Raw genomic sequence first — 26,709 nt, 5'->3', positions numbered from 1 at the left:
TTTTGATATTTCATTAATCCTTTTACCCAGCCAATGAGATCGCCCCAGTTTCTAGTTACCCCTTTCTGGCAGGGTTTTGCCAAGCCCCAAAGGGATATCCTCCTGGACAAAACAACAACAAAACAAAAAACCAACCTCCATAAGCCAATATATTTTTACAAGTTCTCAATCTTTTTCCCACACCTCCATCCTTCCCACATTCCACATCTCTTCCTCTCTCTGTGCTCCTTACTTGTTTCTTATGATCACCTCAAAATTCAAGGAGATTCTACCCTCTGCAAGTGGCCTGCACTACGTTTGACTAGGGGTCCAAAGTCTAGCTGACTGTGAGTTGGCTGCAATGCCTAGTGGCACTTCAGGGCCAGTGAGAATCTGAAAATTCCCGGCAGTAGCTGATTGCCTTGCTGCCTGGATATTAGGGCATGAAAACAGGATATTTCAGAGCAGGCCACAAATAGTGGTAGAATTGTATCAAGCAAGGCCCTAGGCTCAATGATTGGAATCTACTTGGAGATCTACTGCCAGTCACTGTGGTCTGAGCCAGTAAAAGGCAGCTTCATATGTCTTGTTTCCCATCGTGTCTCAGACTGTCCTTTGCCACAGATGGATCGCACTCTCCGCTTTTGTGGCTACTGCAATGTTTGGAAATTGCCAGATAGTTCTTAAACTCTGTGCACACATACCTTGTACTGATGCAAAGTCTTTAATGGATCCCATGGAACGGAATGTTTGCCCAGGCCTTGCTTGGACTTCGTTTGCTGCATTTTATGAACTGTCTGGGAGCTCTCGTGTACCCGGCAGAACAACTTGGAAAATAAAAAAGAAATACGGTACAATGATGCCACCCAACAAGAAACATCGAAGTGGACGTCGCAACTTATTTCATGTTTTAAAAAAGTAAAGGCGAAACGTAATGGAGTTTGAGAACATTTGTCACAAAGGTGGACAGAACTTCTAAAGAGGCGTATGTGGAATTTCAGGTTCATGCTTAAAGGTTACCTTTTTCAGCAGGGAACAGATTTGTTGCCTCACAGCTGGAGACTGGCTGTTCAAGTTGTAGCTAATAAAAAACTCAATCAGTTGCATCTCTTCGGTGGAAATAATTTCTGTGCTCCGGTGACTTTCGCAAAGCAAACCTAAAGCGTCTATTCGCACCTTTTAAAACAATAAGGAAGTTTTTAACAAAGTTTTTCTCTGTAATAAATATATAAAACTTAAAAAACACACATGCACAAAACACTTAGATTTGTACCTGATCGTGTTGATGAACTAAACCTTGTTTGATACAGGTAATGGATACAAGACCACTGTGCATCATGTCTATAAACTTTAAATGCCCATGGGCTCTTGCTGTTCTCAGGCATGCCATCAAAGCTCCAAGTGCTCCTCTGGTATTGCAAGACCCTGCACAGAGAAGTTTTTAATGTTCAATGTTTAACTGTGTTTGATGTTTTAACTTGTTGGAAGCCACCCAGAGTGGCTGAGGCAACCCAGTCAGATGGACGGCATATAAATTAATAACAACAACAACAAAAACAATAAATCCTTTGTTTTTATACTGCTACAAAAACAGCAATTTCTCACCACTTCCAGCTCCACTGCTAAAAACAACTCTCTAAAAATCAAAATATGTTAGGTATAAGAATATATTGCTAAAGGTATCCTAAACACCACCAGCTTTAAATTCCTCTAAATTCTCAGGATACACATTTTACCTAGTGATCAACCAGTCAGTACAACAATAATTTTAAAAATATATATTATTGCACTTCTATAGGAAACCAAAAATTGGGTGAAAAACTAGTTTGTGTATTGTTATTAAAGCTCCCTGAAAAGAATCAAGGAAAGCTTTACGCAAATACATAGGACAATGTAAGGTGAAATTTATTTTGCTCTACTGCAGAATTATGTGAAGACATAAAAAGGGGGTCTCTAAGCTATGTTCTTGGCCATCAAGATAGATTCTTGTCACCTGTGCTCTGAGCAATTGGGATCCTAGAATCTCTCCCACCTCTGCTCTGCAGAGAAATACCTGTCAAAACAAGCCAAAGATTCCCTACCCACCTGCCCAGTTTAACATCGCTGTCATCTTTTCCCTTTTCTTGTGAGGAATCCTATTCGGAATAAGGGAATTTCCCCTTTAAAAAGGGAAACGTTGACAGCTATGCAGTTTAAACACACCTTGAGTACAAGGTATGAAGTCTGATCTTACCAACATTAGATTCAGCTGATGTATGAAGGATTTTAATCATGTAGTTCAAGCTTTCAGGGCTACATTTCAGCAGCTTGGGTAAATAATAATCTGTTACGTAGGTGGCTTGCTCTGGATTCCCATCACACAAAATCGACAGCAGGGGAGACACCCACGCCTCGTGCCATTTGTCGATCCAGGTGTTCCCTTCTAGTGTGGACTCAAGGTGTCTCTTGTGGTTCACAAACATGGTTTCCAACAAATCGCTTGCGTAAGGTGCAAAAGACTGATCGCTCATGACGCCCAAGATCTGCGCAGGAATTGTCCTGTCCATTGCCAGAATATTTTCAATGCCCACACATTCAACAAGGCAGCCAAGTGACGAGTATTTGCCCTTAACGTGCCATTCTAAACTTAGCAAGTTGTCAATCAATCCCAAGAAGAAAGGGTCCACTTTTACAATGGGTCCTTTTGCTGAGGCCTGGTGAATTCGGAGGATGTTCCTAAATATCAGTTTGGTTTGGTGTCTAACAGCATCGAGAGGATGCTCCCAATGAGCATAGACATAATCCAGCATTTTTCCAATAGTGCCCGAGTTTCCACTGAGGCTGCGCTTCAGGTTTTCAGAACTTGACTGAAGAGCATCCAGCGCCGAAGCCGTCCAGATAGCTAAAATTCTGGACAAGGATGCCGCCATAACAGATTCTTTAAGCCTTCAAGAGAGAAGCAGAGTATCAGGATAGAGAAAGATTACCGTATTTTAAAGGTGGAATGCTTTTGATCCTCAAATCTTTGCCAATTTTCACAACGTTACAAAGCTACAAAGCTCTGTGTCAGGGGTGGCCAACTCTCAAGAGACTGCGATCTACTTTTAGAATTAAGAACTGGCAGTGATCTACCCCTGTTTTTGGGGGGGTTCAGCTCAAAGTTGCTGAGCTTCTTTTAGGGAGGAGAAAAACCCTTTTTTAGGGGTTAAAAAATCTTGGGTGGGACTTCCATTTCGAGGGGGGGTTAAAGGCAAGGGACAAAAGAGTAAAGTTGCTCACAAAAATATCGCTATGGATGAAAACAGCAGCACAGAGAAAGCTCCGTCTTCCCTTCCAGAGATCAAACAACAATGGAGGGCGGGGCAGGAGTCAGTTTTAGCGATGCTAAGGAAAGGGAGCCAGAGATCGACCATGGACATCCCTGCTCTATGTGTACCACTAACATGCTATCCTAGGTGCTATACAGAGTGCATTTCTCATTTAAACAGTTTATTCTCCCGAAAATGGAAATAGTATGAAATCCAAGGAGCAGATTAGGGACAAATCTCTGGTATCTCCTTCAAACCTCCCTCCCACCCACTGTCTGTACTTGCTGGAGGGGAAAGTCGTACCAATATATACAACAAACAGCACGAACATATCTCGGCCGTGCACTCGTCTCACATTCCAGGGGACAAACCCCTGCGGCTGCTTGTCTTGGCTACAGGCAGTCAGCAGCCTCCTGGTGACAAGGTAAACATCAGCTAGAGATCTGTCCCGAACCCTTGCCTCTTTCCTCTGCCTGAGGCAGACCATAGTCTTGCGTGGTGTGAAGCGTCAGAGGGGTTCCTTTGCTTACTCTGGCTGCTCCCCTTCTGCCCTTACTGAGAGGCAATCTCCTCTAAACTTGTGGGAAGGAAGGAAAGCATGTGGGTTAAGATCCTTGGCAGCTACCTCTCCTGCGTTCAAGGCAGCTGAGATACTGTACTTTTCCATGTATAAGACGAGAGGTTTTTTTACTCAAAAATAATGTTAAAAAACGGGGCTCGTCTTATACACAGGCAGTGCATAAGAGACCGGGTGATTGGTTGCAGCCAGAAGCTGCAGCTTGTAAGCAGCTATTTGGTGGGTGATTGTTGGCTGCGGCAAGGGCTGCTTCGGATTGGCTGCTCCTGTGTTAATTGAGCAGGTGATTGGTTGCTATGTCCAGAGCTGCCTTGGATTGGCTGCCGCTGTGGCAAATGGGCGTTCGATTTCCGGCTGTTGTTTGCAAACGGACAGACACTTGCCAGCTTCTGCGACGCGAACGATTCTTAGCACTTGTCATTCGCGTTAGTGATTTCCTGCATCCCACCCCCCAAAAAAGCTCAACAACTCTAGTAATATAGCCATCTCCTCCCATTTTCTTAAATTTGAGTCCCCAAAAATGGGGGCGTCTTATACAAAGGGGCATGTTATACATGGAAAAATACAGTAACCACCTGAAAACCACACTGCTGTGGTATCCAGGCTGCTTTCAGTTAGGACAGATGGCAGCACCAAGAGGTCCAATAAATCAATCCCAAGGATAGCTCAGTTGGTTAGAGCGTGGTGCTGATAATGCCAAGGTTGCAGGTTCAATCCTGTATGGTGGCAGCTGCATATTCAGGTTGGATAGATGATCCTCAGGGTCCCTTCCAACTCTATGAATCCTTTTATTTCCCTATGAATCCACATTGTCCAATTGAAGAAGAAGAAGAATGTCCTTGATCCACAATCAGACCAAGTGAAAGATTTAGGTCAATTCAGCACTTCTGCTAACATGCGTTAAGGATTCGGCTCCAGCTGTCCCACAACACTGGACCTCTTTTCCTATACAGACTTGCCAAAGCCCAGGTCCCCTTCCAAAACACTGCAAGGCCTTTTGATTTGGGACGGCTTGTGGTGGTGATATTTAAGGTTCTGCTAGGATAACTCAGTTGGTACAGCATGAGACTCTTAATCTCAGGATTGTGGGTTCAAGTTCCACACGGGGCAAAAGATTGCATTGCAGCAGGTTCATAGAATCATAGAGTTGGAAGAGACCACAAGGGCCATCGAGTCCAACCCCCTGCAATGTTGGACCAGGTGATGGTCCCTTCCATCTCTACAATTCTCTGATTCTATTCACTGTTATATTTTTTACCACATTTTATTCACAATTTATATTATAATGCAACCTGAGCTCTAGTAATGGGCGAACCCAAGTTCCAGCTAAACGAAACACCATTTAAAAATGTAGTTTTACCGTGCACTCAAGGTCAGCAAAGTCAAGGCAATATCTAAGAGCAGCTTCTCCATTCTCCGGTCCATGCTGCCATTCTTCCACTCTAGCATAGCGAGTGCTCCGTGGCAGAGGAAAAGGAGGACCGAATCAGAAAGCTCAGCAGTGCAAAGACTCCCACAGCTGTCCGCAAACCAGTCTGGTAAGTCAGAATGCTTCAGTGAGCCACAAAGCAAGTCGCTGATCTGCAAAAGGCAATACGGTGTTAATTAAACCACAGGGAAGGAAAAACAAATAAGACCGTGCTCTGCCAGACCCTTAGAAAACTGCAAGGAAGCACAATACTAGCTGCTAACATGTAAACAGTCTTTCAGCCTGGATAGCTCAGCTGGTGAGCGCCTGGTGCTGATAATGCCAAGGTTCCAAGTTCGATCCCCAGATGGGACAACTGAATATTCCTGCAATGCGGGGGGGGGGGTTGGACTAGATGATCCTCAAGGTCCCTTCCCACTTTACGATTCTTTGCATGTTTTCCATCATGGCACTATTAAGCACAAGAAGTTATGCCTATCCACTACTGTGGCGATCACACAGGGTCCCCGGACGTTTCACCGTCTATTGATCCCTGTGCCACCACTTTATTTCTCGCTGCCACCACCCAGGCCCTACCTGGTACAATACTGAGTCCAGTCAGGGTTAACTTGGAACATAAACTTCTGTTTATCTATTGCAGTTTAACAAGCGTGTGGTTTCATAAACGTTATCGGTCAATTACAATCATGGGGTGCCTATCCAGACCTATAACTTCTTCTACCTGCTCTCACTCACTAAACCACATCTCAGATATTTCCTTGTCTTCATAGCTCCTAACTGTTCCTGACTCAGCTTATTTCGCTACACTAACTCAACCTCCCCACTGACTCAATTCACTCACACTCCAACCAACCACCCAACTCCCAACAAACTCCTCCCTGGTTTTATAGTCCCTCTGACTCCACCCCCTGGTTTCTGATTGGGTAACTTGTTTAACTATTTCACCTCCAGCACTCTCATAGGTTAACGTCACAACGATAAATTATAAATTTAATCTCTTTGTTCTCTGCTCCCATGATCAGTGCTAGGCTTGTAAAATACACTTATCCCAAGCTTTCTATTTAGAATAGAAAGATCAAATCACTCTAAAAGGGAAGCGAGGCAAAAACTCAGCAGCATTTTCTAATACCTTTCTCAAGTTATATTTTCCTTGGGATTCCCACCACTGAACAATTCAGCAATTCAGTATACAGTCGTACCTCGGCTCCCGAATGCCTTGGGAGTCAAACGTTTTGGCTCCCAAATGATCGAAAACCGGAAGTAAATGTTCCAGTTTTTGAACGTTCTTTTGGAAGCCAAACATCCAATGGGGCTTCCATGGCTTCCGATTGGCTGCAGGAGCTTCCTGCAGCCAATCAGAAGCCACGCTTTGGAAGCTGAACATTTCTGAAGTTGAACGGACTTCCGGAATGGGTTCTGTTCAATTTCTGAGGTACAACTGTACTAGTACCACCACAAATTATCTAGGATTCAGAAAGCACCAGACTCAATAATTGTTCAGAAAATTGGCAGCCTATACAAGTTTAACAAGTGTAAAATAAATAGTGCAATCCTATGCACACTTGATCGGGACATGGGTGGCGCTGTGGTCTAAACCACAGAGCCTAGGGCTTGCCAATCAGAAGGCCAGCGGTTCGAATCCCCACAATGGGGTGAGCTCCTGTTGCTCGGTCCCTGCTCCTGCCAACCTAGCAGTTCAAAAGCACGTCAAAGTGCAAGTAGATAAATAGGTACCACTCCGGCAGGAAGGTAAATGGCATTTCCGTGCGCTGCTCTGGTTTTGCCAGAAGCGGCTTAGTCATGCTGGCCACATGACCCGGAAGCTGTCTGAGGACAAACGCCGGCTCCCTCGGCCAATAAAGCGAGATGAGTGCCGCAACCCCAGAGTCGTCTGCGACTGGACTTAATGGTCAGGGATCCCTTTACCTTTTATGCACACTTGAGGAGAAAGTCCAACTGACGCCAAGTGGGTTTTTACTTTTGAGAACACATGCATAGATTTCATTTCCCACCAAATTCAATACAACTGATAGTTTTTACTTCTGAGCAGACACGGTTATCTATGCACACTTAACTGGGAGTCTGCCCCACTGAACTCTACGGGAGCAACTTCTAACCAGGAACGTGCAGGACTGCGCTCTAAGGCACTCTGCAAGGAATTTCCATTGAAAAAGGGGTTTTATTTCTGAGTAGACACGTATAGGATTGTACTATGAAATGACTAACAATTCTTCTAATAGGGGCTAGTTTAGGGAAGTTTTTAATGTTTAATAGAGTATTGTATTTTAATGTTCTGTTGGAAGCCACCCAGAGTAGCTGGGGAAACCGAGCCAGATGGGCAGGGTATAAATAATAAATCATTATTATTATTATATATAAAGCACAAAATATTGTGAACAACACTGAGACGGCCACTATATTTTTCAGAACAGCTCTCCCTTCCAACTGCTGACTTAACACATTTTGAGGGCCATCCAAAGCTGTCTGCTCACTGACTCATCAGAAATTTGCCTGCATGATGAATCTTCTGATTTCTCCCCTCCCCTCCCTGTGGAGCCCCACACATCCCCAGAATCTGCTCCAGTGCTCCAAAATAATTGGGGGGGGGCTGCAGGGCACGGGGAGAGAGGAAGGACAAATCCTGCTGCTTGAGAACACATGTATGCCACTCACGCTACACTGGATCTCACCCTATGATTACTTTCAATTTGAAAATTAAGTAAATTGTGGGTTGTTGTTTTTTTAACTTTTCCAAGGGAAACACACTTACCAAACAAGGTAGCTTTTCACCTGGTTCAAACATGGTCTTAATAAAGAGAACAACAGCCAACCCTGCTGTAGTCTGGACAGTCTGTAAGAGGTCTTCTGCAGAAATAAAATTGAAATATATTAGTATTGCAAAGGACATTTAGATTCTCTTTCAGATTTATTGTTTTCTAGAACTGCTAATTATTCTTAATATATTCCATTTTTACTGTTGCCGGCATCCAACACAGGAACCGTAGCATGTATAGTGCAAAGAAAACCAGGGAAGAATGCTCACAGCAATAAGTGCAGTGGAAAACTCTGGGAACTTACACAAGATATAATGGAAATCTAGAATCTGCAACTTCTTTAACATTTTAGCGCCCACATTACAAACCTAAACAGCAGGTACTCACAACTAAGCAGGCATCTAGTTTGCTGCTGATGTATTGGCAAGGCAACAGCACAACATCTTTTTAGAAATATTTTCTATCAACAAATGATAGTGGCAATTCTTACTAGGGATGCCGGCTTCGATACAAGGTAGCCCTTCCGTAAACAGAAGGGTTCCTTGTATTTACATAAGGGGTTGCAATCCAGCGCATGCTCCCACTAATTGGGGTTGGGGGCAGAGGACTTCTGCTGATTACGCCTCCTGATTACAGCTTCAGAAAATTGGTCTGCATCCTATAAAGGTAAAGGTAAAGGGACCCCTGACCATTAGGTCCAGTCGTGGCCGACTCTGGGGTTGTGGCGCTCATCTCACTTTATGGGCCGAGGGAGCCGCGTACAGCTTCCGGGTCATGTGGCCAGCATGACTAAGCCACTTCTGGAGAACCAGAGCAGTGCACGGAAACGCCGTTTACCTTCCCACCAGAGCGGTACCTATTTATCTACTTGCACTTTGACGTGCTTTCGAATTGCTAGGTTGGCAGGATCAGGGACCGAGCAACGGGAGCTCACCCCGTTGCGGGGATTCGATCCGCTGACCTTCTGATCAGCAAGTTCTAGGCTCTGTGGTTTAACCCACAGCGCCATCTTCATCCTCTAGCTGAGCTGTATTTCTCCATTAAGGACACAATGCAGACAGCAAAACAAGGCAACTCTCTTTCCAAACCCTGCACTGTTAAAATGTAAAAAAAACACATACATCAAACCACCAAGAGGTTCCCTCATATTGCTCTTCCTTCAGAATGACTCTTATCTTCTTACTAAAAGGCAATGCCCAATATAGTAAGAAGCGTTTAAAAAACCACCCTTAAATATCGGCACTACTTACCATTAATTAAGAAGTGTGAAAAATGGTTCAGTAGTCCACACATACTTTGCCAAATAGGAGAATCTAACGTCTTCCAGAAATTTCCCTGAACATTTTCCTGAATTTTTTGTATCAACATCATTGAAACTTTAACACCCATCAACAAATCGTGCATCAGCCGAGTTTGAGCAATGCGATTCCCACTGAGCTTCCTTTAAATGTATAAGAAAATTGAAAATGAATAGCGGTATTAGTCACTTGAACGTGTATTATGGCAGCATCAAATTAATCCATTAAGTGTGACACGAGTTTCCATCACAGGCAATGACCAACTTCAACTTTGTTGAAATAACCATGTCTTAATGTGCCATGCAAACCCCACAATCAATGAGTTGACCTTGGAAGGGATTTCCACAATGTAGGCACCACCAGGGAAAAGGAACTGTTATGGTCTCATGCACTGCGCTATCAACGGGGGGGGGGGGGGAGAGACATATAACACGGTCTCAGAAAATGATCAACACAGAAAAATCAACAAAAAGAGTGTGCGTGGAGAGATTATCAATGCTTCTAATAAGAGTTGGTGTGTGAAACATGCTCTGCCGCATCCACAGCTGTCAGAGACACCACACTGCTATCAGTGCCAATTTGGGGCAAGATCTAAGATCCTAAAATTGGTGCTGATAGCAGCAGCACTTTGCCGCCACAGCTGCTTGAGTGGCAGGGCACTGGGAAGGCTTCCGCCGTCTGAAGCAGTGGCCTCATCCTGCCTAACGGGATAGGCAAGCTCTGCTTTCTGCACAAGCTCAGTAAGTCAGTGAGTTGTTTTCTCTCTTTTTCGTATTCTTCATGAGTGCTATATTTCTTAGAACAGCAATCTTTTTAAAATTCAAAAGGACATTCATATTGATGTAGTATCTGTTTAAGGAACAAGTTGCTGACTGGTTTTGCAATTGCCACCAACAACTGTTAGGCTTAGCAGATAAGTGAGACCAAGTTATTTGTGTGGGAATAATAATAATAATAATAATAATAATAATAATAATAATAATAATATATTATTTATACCCCACCCATCTGGCTGGGTTTCCCCAGCCACTCTGGGCGGCTTCCAACAGAATATTAAAATACAATAACCCGTTTGCCGTTAAAAGGGTACACCTCTCTGCAGCTTAAAAACATTCTGAGCTCTTTTTCACCAATGAGTTGGTTCTTACATTTTTATTATCATCAAGGAAAGGGACCATACTATTAGGCTGTAGAAAACCAAGCTTAAAACTAAACTCAATTCCAAATGGCTTCACTCGAGTTGCTTTCTGAACAGAGTCTAAAACATACTGAATCTCAGGAATTCTCCATTCAAGGAAAACAAAGCCCCCCCTTCCATATTAGTAGCAATAAAGAATCCTAGTTGTAGAAAACCTGTTGTCAAATACAGCCAAAGCCTACAACCCACCCTCTGAATCTTCAGGATTAGATTGGCCAGCCCATCCTCTCACTGCTCTTAATTTCTGCCCCTGGAATTAAAAAAGAAAGTCCACACTTACTGGGGGAAATTTGCTAAACAGAACTCTAAACAGCACCATTCAACAACTGTTTTTATATTCTTCTGCATTCCTCTCAGATTTCAGAATTGTTTGGATAAACTCTTAAAGAAAACCAAACAGCAATGTTTCCTCTCCACAGAGCGTGACTGAACTCCAGGAACTTATCTATGAATCACAGATTGCTGTAGCTCATCCATCTCAGGGAATTCAAAAGAAGTACAAGGGCAATATTGTTCCAAACGGACCTTGTTGTGTCCCTACACAGTGTGTCTCACATTCCAACCAGCACACATTTTACACGGAGCAGTTCTCACCTGTTTTCTTCCTCTATTTCAAGCACAGATTTCTGCAGAAATTGAAGAGCTGTGAAAATATAGTTGGAAAACATACATAAGCCAGTATTTGATATAAATAGGTCTCACATAAAAAGATCATGCAGCAATAGACAAATGAAATGCCAGACTACCGATGTAATATTTTTCAAAATGACAAAACTGCATCTCAGTGGATACTGCAGGTTCTCTCACTTTTTTTTCACCTTTAAACCCTGGTAGAAACTTGGGACATCTACAGAGAATAAACAGCTATATAATAGCTGGGTATCTGAATGACTGCCAACTTCCATACGAGCCTGTCCCATTCTTAAGGTCATAGAATCATAGAGTTGGAAGAGACCACATGGGCCATCGAGTCCAACTCCCTGCCAAGCAGGAAACACCATCAGAGCACTCCTGACATATGGTTGTCAAGCCTCTGCTTAAAGACCTCCAAAGTAGGAGACTCCACCACACTCCTTGGCAGCAAATTCCACTGTCGAACAGCTCTTACTGTCAGGAAGTTCTTCCTAATGTTTAGGTGGAATCTTCTTTCTTGTAGTTTGGATCCATTGCTCCGTGTCTGCTTCTCTAGAGCAGCAGAAAACAACCTTTCTCCCTCCTCTATGTGACATCCTTTTATATATTTGAACATGGCTATCATATCACCCCTTAACCTCCTCTTCTCCAGGCTAAACATGCCCAGCTCCCTTAGCCGTTCCTCATAAGGCATCGTTTCCAGGCCTTTGACCATTTTGGTTGCCCTCCTCTGGACACGTTCCAGTTTGTCAGTGTCCTTCTTGAACTGTGGTGCCCAGAACTGGACACAGTACTCCAGGTGAGGTCTGACCAGAGCACAATACAGTGGCACTATTACTTCCCTTGATCTAGATGCTATACTCCTATTGATGCAGCCCAGAATTGCATTGGCTTTTTTAGCTGCCACGTCACACTGTTGGCTCATGTCAAGTTTGTGGTCAACCAAGACTCCTAGATCCTTTTCACATGTACTGCTCTCAAGCCAGGTGTCACCCATCTTCTATTTGTGCCTCTCATTATTTTTTTTGCCCAAGTGCAATACTTTACATTTCTCCCTGTTAAAATTCATCTTGTTTGTTTTGGCCCAGTTCTCTAATCTGTCAAGGTCGTTTTGAAGTGTGATCCTGTCCTCTGGGGTGTTAGCCACCCCTCCCAATTTGGTGTCATCTGCAAATTTGATCAGGATGCCCTTTAGTCCATCATCCAAGTCGTTGATAAAGATGTTGAATAAGACCAGGCCCAAGACAGAACCCTGTGGCACCCCACTAGTCACTCTTCAGTGTCATTAGAGACACTGATTACAATGCCTCCACCTTCTGAATTTGTTAGTGGCTCCCAGGGACAAATTTATGGAAATCCTTTTCTGTCCAGGACCTACTCTTGGTTTTTTTTATGCACCAGATTTTTTTTTATTAAAAAATACAAATCTAGGCATTTAGGGGCACATTTGAACTCCTTGCTGCCATTATCATTGCTGACCTGTTTTACTGGTTTTCATGTATGTTTTATGGCTGTGCTTTGCTGGGTTGCACCCATCTGCTTCATGGCTATAGTTGCCACTTTAAATTTTGCGAGCTAAGGTCAGAAGGCATTTTTAAAAATGCTTCGAAAATAAATATTGCCTGAAACAATGGTACTTACTATCTTAACTATTATTATTATCCTGACACTGCTATTCTTTCCCAACACTTTTACCATACAGAAAGAGAAAGACAAGTGCCACAGTCTATGATACAAATGACATACTCCTTATATTGTATGTTGCCTAGAGGCTGGGGCGTTAAGCAATTAGGAAGTTTAATTACAGGCCTGGTTCACATCACATGCTTTCTCTCCATTTGATGACTGTCAGTTGAATGCGGGAACTGAAAGCATTTTTAAAAAACATTGCATTTTGGGTGATATAAAGAGTCCTGAGTGTTTCCTTCGCCACCATCTCCTCTCCACTGTTGAAACATGGATTCCAATCTCCTTGGGAGCAAGGACATGTTGCCCAGTAAAGAACCACACGCTGGTCGTGCTGCGTAACTTACAATGACCACTTGATAATGCTGTCATTAAATGAAGAACAGGCACGGGTGAACCAGTCCTAGTGGTCTGCTGCAAGGCAGCGGGGAGATAAAACGGAAAAGCACATCTCACTGGCAGGAACTCTTCCTTGTGGTCGATGAAGGCTAAAACAGGGCTATAATCTGTGTACTCAATAACCCATGCACAATTTTGCCTCCGTAGATTAAAGTATTTACTACTATATCAATCCCACGAAATACCAACAAGCAAAATAGGTAAAGGTAAAGGAACCCCTGACCATTAGGTCCAGTTGTGGCCGACTCTGGGGTTGCGGCGCTCATCTTGCTTTATTGGCCGAGGGAGCCGGCGTACAGCTTCCGGGTCATGTGGCCAGCATGACTAAGCCGCTTCTGGCAAACCAGAGCAGTGCACGGAAATGCCACTTACCTTCCCGCTGGAGTAGTACCTATTTATCTACTTGCACTTTGACGTGCTTTCAAACTGCTAGGTTGGCAGGAGCAGGGACTGAGCAACGGGAGCTCACCCCGTCACGGGGATTCGAACCACCGACCTTCTGATCAGCAAGTCCTAGGCTCTGTGGTTTAACCCACAGCGCCACCCGCATCCTAGGGAAATAGTTTATTTCAATTAATGTTTAAGGTAAAGGTTTCATAGCTGCTCCAAATTCCTTCTGCCACCTTGCGGGGAAGAGGGGGTGATAAGAAATGTGCTAGCTATGAAAAGCGACATCCTTTGGTACAGAAACATATTCCCCAGATTGCCAGCACTCTCCCAGGGAATAATCACATGTGGGAAGAAAGCCTGCAACCTGGATTTTAAGCACTTGTTTACAGACATAAAGTGATTGCATCATTTTCAGTGTAGTCGGTAATACCTAAAGTCACTTATTCAGATCCCTCTCTCTAATTCTTTCTACCGCCCAAAGAGCTACCAAAAGGGTAGAAAAGTGTTTTCATAATTCCCATGGAGCGGCACTATTAGAACATTTTAACCTAAGCAGAAATGTCAAGAATTTACCTTCTTTGAACAGGATATTCACACTTGATTTACCTGAAAGATGAAAGTATGTATTTAAGCAGCTTTTACTTATCATAACAATATAAATTCTTTCTGTAATAATTGCAAGTTCCAAACTGTTATAAACTTATCATCATACCTATAGTGTTGTTTTCCATACAGGAAGCAAGGTTGTCCATAGTCTTTCTGTACTGAGACAGGTCTGTTGTTTTTAGTTCTTCTCTGAGGCAGAACACAAAACTCTGTGTAGCTTCTGCCATAAGAGGTTCAGGAATTCCGTTTAGGGAGCTGCATGAGAAAAGTTATCTGAGATGTAGATGCTAAAAGCATGGAATGTAAAAGGACATGTAATTCGATCTTTCTGGGCGCCATAACACTTCAGGATGAATTTTAGTGAATCTGATTACAGGATAAGAAACTGTGGCACTCACTGTTCTAGTAAAATTTAATGTGAGTCTGATTCTTTACAGTTTCTAGAGCATCAAAAGGAATAGAGAACCTGAGGTAGACAGCAAAAACTCATCTCTTCTCTGGTGGAAGAGGATAGAATCAAATAAGGCAGAGGCAGCCAATGCTTAAAACCCAAGGTTCACAACAGAACATTCACCGTTTCACAAACTGCAACCATATTGTCCACACCTTCTTTTCAAACGTCACGTTCTAATTCAATATTAAAAGCAACAGGGATCAAATCATCCCTATTGTCTACAGCAGAGCCTTCCAAACTTTTCATGTTGGTGACACACTTTTTAAACATGCATCATTTTGCAACACAGTCATTAAGTTTTACTAGCAAACTCGAAGTTAAACTAACCCCTTTCCAGCCCTGGAAGGAGCACAGGGAGCGTTCACACGACACGCCAAAGCCGACACACTAAACGTGTCACGACACACAGTTTGGAAAGCTCTGGTCTGCAGTGCAGCATAGCCAAAACTATAAATCTTATTCAGTCTTAAAATCAGACACAAAAGTTGCCCTGGCCAGGAACAAAACAAAAGTCAAGCAAACAATGCCCAGAAATATGGGTGGGCTTGTTGAGGAACTGATCACAAAGTGCTAAACAAAAAGGGTCAGATCCGGAAACCTGGTGACTGGAGCTCCATTCATGTCTAAGCTCCTGCTCATGGAAGGGGGCAAGGGAAACGTTTCTGCCAATCCTCCCTTTCCTCTTTGAATTCCTTCCTCCCCCCCCCAAAAAAAAAATCTGCTCTGGAGAGCTGGGAGACCCTTACAGATACAGGAATCTCCCTTATACCAAGTCAGACCATTTGCCCCAAGCACACTGAGCCCAAGCAGGACAAACGGCCAGTAGTTAATTCTTTATTTGCAGAGCACAAACTTACAGTAGCTCCCCAGATACATTCACACACACAAACACACACACACTTCTGATGGCTGGATAGTTGACGCCCCTCCCTATTTTGCCCTCCAAACTGGATGGCTGGAGCAACGGGTGGCCCCACCCACACCCCACACCTGATAGGAAAAAACTACACACTTACCTTGCCAACACTTTTTTCAAAGGGTTCTTCACATCCAGAGATAAGAACATCGCTCCCAAAACATCTAAACAGTTTTTAACCATGGGATCACACAAAGAGCTTTTATCCATCTTCTCTAGTAACGGCACAATCTATGCACAACAAAGAATAATGTTTTTTTTACAATTCAGCATTAGCTATTGCATCGTCCTATACATACAGATACGTCTACTACTAAAACATTAAATAACACAATCTATCTTTCGGCTATACGATCGAAGTCAGCAAGGACCATAGCTGTCAACTTTTCCCTTTTCTTGCGAGGAATCCTATTTGGAATAAGGGAATTTCCCTTTAAAAAACGGAACAGTTGACAGCTATGGCAAGGACAATGTGTGTGATGCAAATGCGATCTACTACCAAAGGTTGCATTATAAAGTTCTCCAGCTCAGTGTTCCAATTCTCTGGATGCTCTTACTTCTTTTAAACCAGGAGTGGCTAGCCTTCTTTGGGCCCGAGGACCTTGACAAATCCTGCGGGAGACACTTGCTAGCAGTGGTGTGGCCACCCACTTCCTGCACGTCAAATAAAAATGACAGAGGGCTGGAGAGAAGCCAACTGACATCTCCATTAAAGAACTGTGCCTACTTAAACTATCTATACAGGCAACGACCGATTTCTGTGGGTTTATAATAATAATAAGAAGAAATTTATTATGACGGTCACAGACCAGTTCAAGATCTGTGGGTTTACATTCCTGACCCCCATGTGCTTGGGGGGAGCCTGTCTCACCCTGTTATACCCCACCCCACCCCACCCATCCCCTTTTCAAGCTGCTTTCAGATTGCTGCGATGCACACATGCATGGTTTTGCATGAATTGGACGTGCATTAATTGGTCACTGCCTGTACAGAGACAGAGAGAGAGTTGAGCCTTGGGGCCAGAAAAAGGTTACCCAGAGTGCCTAATCCAGTCCCTGAAATTGGGTTTAGCCATCCCTATTTTAAAATGTATTTGTTTTGCTTCAATCAAGTTATAAGTTCAAATAAAGTAGAATTTAACTGCAGAAAACACAGCACTACAAAAGGTTAGTACAGACAGTTTTTGGATCACATTTGTTTGTTTGGTTTACTTAGGCTTCAACCATTCCTAACTGGTAGGAAAATCATTAGTAGGAAAATCTGCAGCTCTTCTTTACACATTTCCATGTTACTATTTTTAATGCTACTAAAATCAGACCTGCTTGACACAATGGATTTGCTGGATGCCATCAGGTAACAGTGCACAACGCAGCAGCAGAGAGGCTAGGTTTTGTCCTTCAGCATCTGCAAAAACTATGCAAAAAGAAAGTAAGTAAAGAAAACCTCTAATATTCTATCAACGTGTATATTATAAATGCCAATTTCTAAATCTTTTATGTTATGGAGGGGTGAATGTTTCACTGACCCAAAGACCTGAAACACCCATTAACACATATACTTCTGTTCACTATTGCAAGTTGACAGATCAAACAAGAACAGTTCTTGTGCCTTTACAAGGACAAATAATTTCAAAAGTTGCTTTCTTCCACCACTACGATCAGTGAGAACACACCTGCTGAAGTTCTTATTTCCGGGCAATTATTAGAGACATAGAAAGCATCTTCTGTATTGAATTCAACAACTGTGATTAAGAATGTAGAAGTTCCTGTAAAAATCATCCCAACTTGAAAACATATCATTTGGATTCACAGCAAAGAAACTTCAGGCAGAGTACAAACCAAGAGTAATTTGGAAAATGCAGTCACGCAGCCCAATCGTGTCTTTAGCTGTAACCAGAACACACGACAGCTACCACTGTAGCCTGCCTTCAGCTAAAAGGAAGAGGATGAATGAATTCCCAGCAGTTACAAGCTAAGATGGCGGATGGGAAGCCTATAGCCCACCAGCTGCTGCTAGACAATAACTTTTGGGGCAGTTCAACAACAACCTTCACTGAGGTGACTTCCCCCTTGTCAATTGCTCATGCACTGCATAGGTTTTATTTTCCTCTATCTGAAACTAATGCTCTGAATCCAGTACAGTCCTTCTGTTTCCAGCAGGGTCCTATCCATTCACGGAAGAAGCTATGATCCAGCAGAGGCTTCCACAACTGGAAAGAGGGGGTGAGGGAAAACAGTATTCACCAATTCCTGCATTTCCCCTCCTCCAGTCTCCTTTGCCACCTCTCATTTATTCCAGAGAGTTCCTCAACCCACACATAATTGCTTTTCAGGGAGTGTCAGGGGCTGCTGGGAGAATCGGTGAAAACCACTTCTCCTTTCTTTTACAGGAACATTCCACAAGTGAAACTCCCCTCACAGATGTCTAGATCCAATTCTTGGATGAGTGCTGCATTAAAGACGAAAATATAGTTTTCTGGAGAAGATATAGGAGTGGGGTCTACATTGCCCAAGTGCTACCTAAGGCTCTACTACTGCACAGAATGAGTTCAGCCCTGTGGAACACCCTCCCATCAGATGTCAAGGAGATGTGTAACTATATAACTATATAACCTAAAGGAAAACTGTTTAAGCTTTAATGTTTTATTATGTTTTTATATATGTTGGAAGCCGCTCAGAGTGGCTAGGGCAGTGGTGGCCAAACTTGGCCCTCGAGCTGTTTTGGGACTACAATTCCCATCATCCTTAGCTAACAGGACCAGTGGTCAGGGATGATGGGAACTGCAGTCCCAAAACAGCTCAAGGGCCAAGTTTGGCCACCACTGGGCTAGGGCAACCCAGTCAGATGGGCAGGGTATTCTTCTTCTTATTCTTATTCTTCACAATATTTAGCAGATTTTACAAAAATTACAGCTTCCAGAGGACCTACTTTCTACCAACTTTCTACAATGCCCCCCCCCCCGAAAATTAGGAAAGTGTCTCAAGGGCATCCTCAATACATTCTTTAAGGAGAATTATAAAATAACAAAATCAAGCATTCTGGAATGTTTCCCTTTAATTTTGATCTTCAGTGCAGAAACTCTTTCAAAATGGGGTGGGAAGAGCATATAAACTACAGTACATGAAAAGGGCTGATTTTTCTTTTTAAGTTAAAAAGGTATCATCAAGAGGACTGGATTTAAAAAGTCATTACAGTACCACTGAAATACGTCTAGAGAGACAAACTAAACAACTTAATTATACTTACAGTGAAGTCTTTCAAGCTGTTGGTGATCAAGAACAAAGGCATCAACCTGAATCTCTTTCTTCTTCTTTAAAACCATTTTGGTAGATTAAAGAATTGCCTACTGAAAAAGATTATAAGTTGACACTTGGTACCAACACTGTTTTAAATGCACAATTTAAAAGTAAAGACTGTTTAATTCCCGTTCACCTTTGTGCTTTGCAAAAAGTTTGTGGCAGTTGGTTTTTTTATACGTACGCTGCACAAAAAGTTCAGAAAATATTCATAGACCCTATGAGCTAGATTTTTTATCCATAATTCACCAATGGGTAATGCTTTATCCTTAATGTAAAAACTTGACTGCAAACTCCAGCAAAACATAGGTGGCCATAGGGTTTCATCCCAAAACTTCAGTGCAAACTGGGCTCATGGTCTGTCTACCTGTGTTCAACGTAACACAAAGCTGCTGGGAGCCTCAGCACCGCTCTTGGCCAAGTCGGCCAGGAGGGAAGCACACCTCTTCCGTCGCCCACCTTGCGCAGAGGTGTAAAACGCAAAGAATGAAGGAAAAGGCTGGCAGTTACTAAGCTGTTATGTTGGGGGAGGATCCGGAAACGACCACTCCCGGATTCTGCTAGCGATTGAGGCAGACGTGAACTTGTGGTTCTGCACTGTAAATAGTTTTGCACCTAAATAAAACCTGTAAAAGACAAGTCGGAGTCCTGACTGGTTTCTCATGAGCAACCACCATTGCCATCTGACAACATGGATAATGTTTGCAGCGTGTAATCTCTATCTGGGGGCAACACAAACCTGCCCTTAGAATCATAGAGTTGGAAGAGACCACAAGGGCCATCGAGTCCAACCCCCTGCCAAGCAGGAAACACCATCAGAGCACTCCTGACATATGGTTGTCAAGCCTCTGCTTAAAGACCTCCAAAGTAGGAGACTCTACCACACTCCTTGGCAGCAAATTCCACTGTCGAACAGCTCTTACTGTCAGGAAGTTCTTCCTAATGTTTAGGTGGAATCTTCTTTCTTGTAGTTTGGATCCATTGCTCCGTGTCCGCTTCTCTGGAGCAGCAGAAAACAACCTTTCTCCCTCCTCTATGTGACATCCTTTTATATATTTGAACATGGCTATCATATCACCCCTTAACCTCCTCTTCTCCAGGCTAAACATGCCCAGCTCCCTTAGCCGTTCCTCATAAGGCATCGTTTCCAGGCCTTTGACCATTTTGGTTGCCCTCCTCTGGACACGTTCCAGTTTGTCAGTGTCCTTCTTGAACTGTGGTGCCCAGAACTGGACACAGTACTCCAGGTGAGGTCTGACCAGAGCAGAATACAGTGGCACTATTACTTCCCTTGATCTAGATGCTATACTCCTATTGATGCATCCCAGAATTGCATTGGCTTTTTTAGCTGCCGCGTCACACTGTTGGCTCATGTCAAGTTTGTGGTCAACCAAGACTCCTAGATCCTTTTCACATGTACTGCTCTCAAGCCAGGTGTCCCCCATCTTGTATTTGTGCCTCTCATTTTTTTTGCCCAAGTGCAATACTTTACATTTCTCCCTGTTAAAATTCATCTTGTTTGTTTTGGCCCAGTTCTCTAATTTGTCAAGGTCGTTTTGAAGTGTGATCCTGTCCTCTGGGGTGTTAGCCACCCCTCCCAGTTTGGTGTCATCTGCAAATTTGATCAGGATGCCCTTGAGTCCATCATCCAAGTCGTTGATAAAGATGTTGAATAAGACCGGGCCCAAGACAGAACCCTGTGGCACCCCACTAGTCACTCTTAAATCAATTCTGTTGACATTCTGTTGACATTCTGACAACAGCTACTTCTTGGAATGAACAGATCTGTTTCTTAGCTTAGATCGGGGGTCTGCAACCTTTAAGACAAAAAGAGCCACTTGGACCCGTTTCCGAAGGGGGAAAAAAACTGGGAGCCGCAAAACTTACAAAACAGTAGAAAACAAACTGGACTTCAGAAAAGAGCAACTGAAATGATCCAGGCAGGGTTTTCCTCCCCACCCTCTCAGGTGGGTGCCACTGCCAGTCTAAGAGAACACGGGAGGCATTCAGGGCGAGTTTTGGAACTGCTTTCTCTAGAAAAATAGCACTGGAATCCCGGGGACTCCCCTGCGAAGAAAGGTTGCAGCATTTGGGACTTTTTAGTTTTGAGGAAGGTTACCAGACGTCCCTGTTTCCCGGCGACAGTCCCCAGATTTACAAATCAGTCCCCTGGCAAAATCTATTTAATAGGAAGTTGAAAAGTGTCCCCGGATTCATTGAAAAAACAAACTGGTAATCTTAGTTTAGAGAAGAGGCGACATGATAGGAAGTTGGCAAATTATACATGGAATGGAGAAAGAGGGTAGAGAAAAGCTTTTCCCCCTCTCTTGTGGACCACCGGAACTTGTGGACATCCCAACAACCTGAATGTTCAAAGATTCATGGCAGAGGAAAGAGAGGACTTTTTCACCCATCCCTCGTCAAAGCGGGCGAGGGAGTGTCCGACATGTGGCAGCTTTGTAAGCGGGCGCAAAAAGCCCTGTCTGGCCGGCACAGCGCTCAGGGACAGAGCCCCGGCAGGCTGCGTTTTCACAGGCATTTTCTGGCAACCGCCGCAAAAGACTTCACGGGATGGCCGGGTACTTTCTACGCTTCTCACGCCAGCAGGAAATTGAGGGACGCTCCCTCGCCTCTGCCCCTGCTTGTTTCCCTGTAATGTGGCTTCTTGCAGCGAGAATGTAATGTATATGTAATGTAAGATCAATTTATTCTTTTTATGTTTGTTGTGTAAATTTTTGGGGGGGGGAAATCACTCATTTTGTGGCATTTTGTTTTGGCTGCTGGGAGTACATGGATAGCTCTAGTATCCGCCCCGGAGCCACAGCAAAGGTGTAAAAGAGCCACATGTGGCTCCGGAGCCGCGGGTTGCCGACCCCTGGCTTAGATGAATAGATCTGTTTCCCTGAAATACCGTCCATCTGATTCCAACCATTAACCATCTAAACTCCATCTAGATTCCAACAGCTACCCATAAATATACTTTTTTAATGACCTGTGGAGTTGGTGAACATGTAAGGACAACAGTCGACAGCAGATAGAATGTTGTGCCCCTGACTCTCATACAGCCACAGAAACCAGCCGCAGGTTCCCCTCATCCCAAAACTTGCCTGAGTTTAATTGGAGCCACAAGTTCACCATCGCTTAGCCCCAGAATTTAGGCCAGTCTGCACATACAGCAGCATCAAATGGTAGTGTTATTTCATTTCACTTCACGTTGCAAGTGGGAAATTGTATGTTTGAATACCCTCCCACAAAAAAAAGGAAAATACCCTGCACACGAAAATAGGATGCCAGAGAGGTTGGCTTGAACTCTCTTCCCTGACTTGTCTCACTTTCCACGCCCACATGCATTGGATGGGGGAACAGTCTAACCTACAGCCTAGAAGAGAAAATTCCAAAAAATTCCTTTATCACAGGGGTGGCTAATTTGTGGCTCTCCAGATATTGCTGGACAACTTTGATCATCCCTGACTAGTGCCCATGCTAACTGGTGTTGGTGGGAGTTTGAGTCCAACAACATCTGGAAGGATAATGCTTAACCACTCCAGATTCTACAGAATGTTTTAACTGGTCTCTCTCTTTTCAGCACCGGGGATCAGTCAGGTTTGAACTTCAGAAGAATCTCACCAGATCAGATAAAAATCTAGTCCAGCCCCCTCCTCCCCAATCAACCCAGGGAATCCTACAAGCAAGACATTACAACAATCATTTTTACTGAATGCAATGCAATTGTTTTATTTCCTCTTATTATTAATTTTTCCCCACGAATTACTCCTATCTGTATCTGTTTCATTATACAGTGGTACCTCTGGTTACGTACTTAATTCGTTCCAGAGGTCCGTTCTTAACCTGAAACTGTTCTTAACCTGAAGCACTACTTTAGCTAATGGGGCCTCCCGCTGCTGCTGCATGATTTCTGTTCTCATCCTGAAGCAAAGTTCTTAACCCAAGGTACTATTTCTGGGTTAGTGGAGTCTATAACCTGAAGTGTATGTAAACCGAGGTAGCACTGTACCAAGAACAAACTTAGTTGGTCTCTAAGGTGCTACTGGACATTTTATTTTAATTTTTTTTTATAGATTTTGTCTGTTTCATTAGCCACTCCATAGGCAAAGTATGCTTGGGTATATGATCAACAAAGATACCTACATAGCCATAAATGACTGGCAGCCATCACACTCATGGCAGCAAGTTGCACAAATCTCCACACGTTGCAATGGAGTGCAGGAAGAGGACTCAGTGCCTCTTCTTCATCACAAAGGCGGCAATCCTATCTCCATTTATCCAAGAGTAAGCCACACTTAATTCAATGGAAACAACTTCATAGCATGGCGAGGATTGCAGCCTAATTATATAACCACCTGCACTGCACTTTCGAGGTTGGATCAATGAGAATGGCTATGTACCACACTATACCATTAAGGCGCATCCAAAGAACTTTCTCTCCCCCAGAGAATGCTTGGCACTGTAGTTGACCCCTCGCCAAGCTCCAATTCCCAGCAACCCTTAATAAACTACAGGGCCCAGAATTCTTTGAGGGAGGGAAGGGGGAGAAAGTAACTGTGCTTCCGATGTCCCTTAAAGGTGCAGCGTGCACGCTTGATCAGATTGGGCTTTATGAGCGGCGCGTTACATCGCGTGGCCCCGAATCCCAGGAGCGGTTTTCTTTGGTTCAAAGCAGAGGAGGAGAAGGAAGACCCTGCTGTTTGGGAGCTAGATTCAGGGAACACCTTAGCGCCCCCAATAACCCTTTACTGGGGTTTTTTTGGGGGGGGGTTAAAAATGCACGAGACGCGCCACCTGCAACACAAGCAAACGAAAAGGCGGCGGCGAGCGCATCCAGGGAAGCGCCCCGCTCTCCAAGAGAGCTCGCCCGCCGCGCGCTTTTACGCGCCTCCCGCTGCTTACCGCCCCGATCGGCCCGGCCAGTCTCTCCTCCACCGGCTTCTGGTGGTGCCGCCTCCTCGCCGCGAGGGGCCGGGCGGAGGAAGAGACAGGCAGCGCTCCGCCCGCCGAGTCACGTCTTTCCTCTGAGCCGGGAGGTGGACGCGGGGAGGCCCCGGCCGAGCGCGCTGGATGCGCCGCGGATCGACTCAGCCAGCCGGGGAAACGGGAAGGCCGAGGAGCAGCCCGAGGGGCAATCTAGGCCACTCGGAGCCGGCTTAAGGGAGGAATGGGGGGGGGCGTAAAACGGGGGTGGCGAACCTGAGGCTCGCCAGGTGCCTTTGGACTACAATTCCCATCATGCCTGGCCCTTGGCCATTGCTGAGGGGGGCTGATGGGAGTTGCAGTCCAGCGAAGCATCTGGGCAAGACACAGCTCCGTCCTTAATAATATCCCCCATGCCCTGCAGGGCAGTGGAGGTAAAGGTGCCCAATCCTGCTTGGGAGAGTTAAAGTCCCACGGAATTTAATAAGACTGACAGTTCGGCCCCAAAGCGGTTTTCCCCCCGGAGTTCAATCCCCCTTTGTTCAATACAGCAGGCGGGTTTGGTCATTTTACCATCCACGGGAGGACGAGGGGACTCGGGCTGAATTCCGCGGGAGTTACGTCTGAGTTTTGAGGTTAAGAAATACGGTAAATTAGTTCTTCTCGGTAACATAGAAAAAAGTACGGTAGTTTTTAAGCTTGCAAACTGACATTTTGCGCTACTGCCCAGAGCAACACTTTCCCCCGTAACTTCCGTATTCAGACAATCAAAACTGAGTTTTCAAAGTAGAACACCGTGCCAGCCTAAGATGTCTGGCACATAGCTGTCAACGTTTCCCTTTTTTAAAGGGAAATTCCCTTATTCCGAATAGGATTCCCTGCAAGAAAAGGGAAAAGTTGACAGCTATGGTCTGGCAGGTTCATTTTTATTATGGGAAACAAATTCGGAGCACATCAGCAGTTGGGAGACTTGTGGCCCAAACTTGGCAAGGTTACTGAGGGGTCAGTCTGTGGGGCCTAGATTGTAATTCTGTACATGAGAAATTGTCGACAAGGATTGTGCTCTTACAGCTCAGTCCTATTCGTGTTTAGTTGGACATAAATCCCACTGTGTCCTATGGGCTTACTCTCAAGTAAGTGTGCATAGAAATTGCATAAACCTACCAAATAATGGGCATAAGATTGCAGCCTAAGTAAAGTATAGGTGGTGTACCTGCTTGGATCTGTCACACAGTTTTCCATTTAATATGTGCGCTCCTTATTCCATTGGACAAATTTGGGCTTTAATTTTCCAGTGCTTTCAAGCAAAGTTACAATCCTTACTCAGTTTGAAAGGCACCCAAACATTGCCAGCATGATCTTCAAAACCAGCTTCCTCATTCACTCGTGAATTATTTACAATTTGTTCTTCATTGTTCACACAATCCCAGAGCAAGGAACAACATTAAAATACAGTAAAGCAATTTTTAAATGCAACAATATGAAGTCAACCTATATAGCAACATAACTACATTGGCCATGTGAGGGGCACCACTTTAAATAAGTGCATGGGTGATTAACCACAGTTTTTAACCTAGCTTCAGAGGTCAGTTACCACTGGCATGTGTGCCTTTTTTAATATACTTTCATCCAAATGTTGCATTTGTTCAGATTCCTGTCATAATCTAGAGGCCATTTAAACATTGATCATTTTCACATACTTTTTGCTCAGATTGTTAAAGCACTTTGTAGTGTGTCTTGATTTCTTGGAGTATAACATTATAATGTAGCTCAGACCAAATATTGGTTGAGTATTAATATTTTTTAGAGTTACTAATTTTGTTAAATGTTTGGTAGAGTATATTCTAATTTCCATGTTTCTAAAGTTGTTAATATATTCACTTTTGCATGGTAAAAAGAGACAAGTACTTTTCCTAAAAGATAATTTTTTCATTGTCCTGCAGAGTTTTACCACTGTGTGGCACCAAAGTGCTAAGAAATGTACTCTTAAATTTCTCACCTACCAACAATACCATTTTTAAAATTTAAAATAATTTGCAAAAGATGTCATTTATACATTGCCTTTCTGCCAGAGATCCAAAATACCACAAAGACCAAATCCTCTTAAAGTTAGTAGTGACAAATCCAAAAGTGACTTGTTTTTCCCCATCATCCACTCCGCCCCTTGGCATCTCTGGTAATCATCATCATTTTATAATTTGTACCCCACCCATCTGACTGGGTTGCCCCAACTATGCTGGGCAGCTTAGACTGGGCAAACCACTTCCCATGGGAGTGGATGTAAGAAGTCCCAGTTTGGACTGAAGGGCTTTTTTAAAAAAGTCATGCCTAGGATGTATGATGTCCTGAATGTGCTTATGCACAAATTTAAAGGTTTAACAGAGAGATAAAATACCCACGGGTTCTCGGTTTCAGGAAGTATACACAGAACTACATCAGTGGTGACCCAGGGAGATTCTAATGCACAATAAACTGTAGTATGCACAAGTTTAGGGAGAGATAATGGTAGTTTGTGTGGTCAGATTTCCATTTATTTACAAATATGAATCACAGAATCGGAAGGGACTCGTGAGAGTGTAAGAGGGTTTTTAAAAAAAAATCCACATGGCTGCACTTGCTAAAAATATACACAGCCACCACAAAATGAATGATAGAGAAAACAGTAGGAAGAGTTTGGTTTCCTTAAAACCTGTTGGTGAGCAACAGTATTCTGAAATGTGGGAAAGGCATTTTCCTTTCACAACAACAAATTCTGAGTTCAGAATTTACTACTGCCTCTAAATAAACTTCAGCCATACCACGGAATGCTTGATGCATTAGCAGCAATGGAAGGCTGCTTTGACTTCTGTACAGCCGAG

General features: G+C 43.8%; 1 protein-coding gene across 5 annotated transcripts in view; it reads right to left on the bottom strand.

The window, feature by feature from the left end:
* The window catches only part of THADA (THADA armadillo repeat containing), a 161,150-nt gene extending 137,147 nt beyond the window's left edge, over positions 1-24,003 (bottom strand). Inside the window, exons 1-14 of one of the 5 annotated variants that reach the window (XM_082217226.1) lie at positions 23,831-24,003; positions 18,873-18,972; positions 16,945-17,039; positions 15,727-15,857; positions 14,363-14,511; positions 14,224-14,256; positions 11,137-11,185; positions 9,297-9,487; positions 8,043-8,137; positions 5,204-5,424; positions 2,213-2,904; positions 1,253-1,404; positions 1,000-1,155; positions 684-806 (exon numbers count right to left, since the gene is read on the bottom strand). In XM_082217226.1, coding sequence (XP_082073352.1) covers positions 684-806; positions 1,000-1,155; positions 1,253-1,404; positions 2,213-2,904; positions 5,204-5,424; positions 8,043-8,137; positions 9,297-9,487; positions 11,137-11,185; positions 14,224-14,256; positions 14,363-14,511; positions 15,727-15,857; positions 16,945-17,039; positions 18,873-18,948 — 2,163 coding nt within the window. In that variant the 5' untranslated portion in view covers positions 18,949-18,972; positions 23,831-24,003. Of the gene's footprint in view, positions 1-683; positions 807-999; positions 1,156-1,252; positions 1,405-2,212; positions 2,905-5,203; positions 5,425-8,042; positions 8,138-9,296; positions 9,488-11,136; positions 11,186-14,223; positions 14,257-14,362; positions 14,512-15,726; positions 15,858-16,944; positions 17,040-18,872; positions 18,973-23,071; positions 23,093-23,830 lie in introns of those variants that run through there. The other 4 variants (XM_082217222.1, XM_082217223.1, XM_082217225.1 and 1 more) reach the window with 4 other exon arrangements.
* Positions 24,004-26,709: the final 2,706 nt, after the last annotated feature.

The sequence above is a fragment of the Podarcis vaucheri genome, assembly GCF_965113315.1.
Source record: "Podarcis vaucheri genome assembly, chromosome: 3".
Lineage (NCBI taxonomy): Eukaryota > Metazoa > Chordata > Lepidosauria > Squamata > Lacertidae > Podarcis > Podarcis vaucheri.
This window is presented reverse-complemented; position numbering and strand designations above follow the sequence as displayed.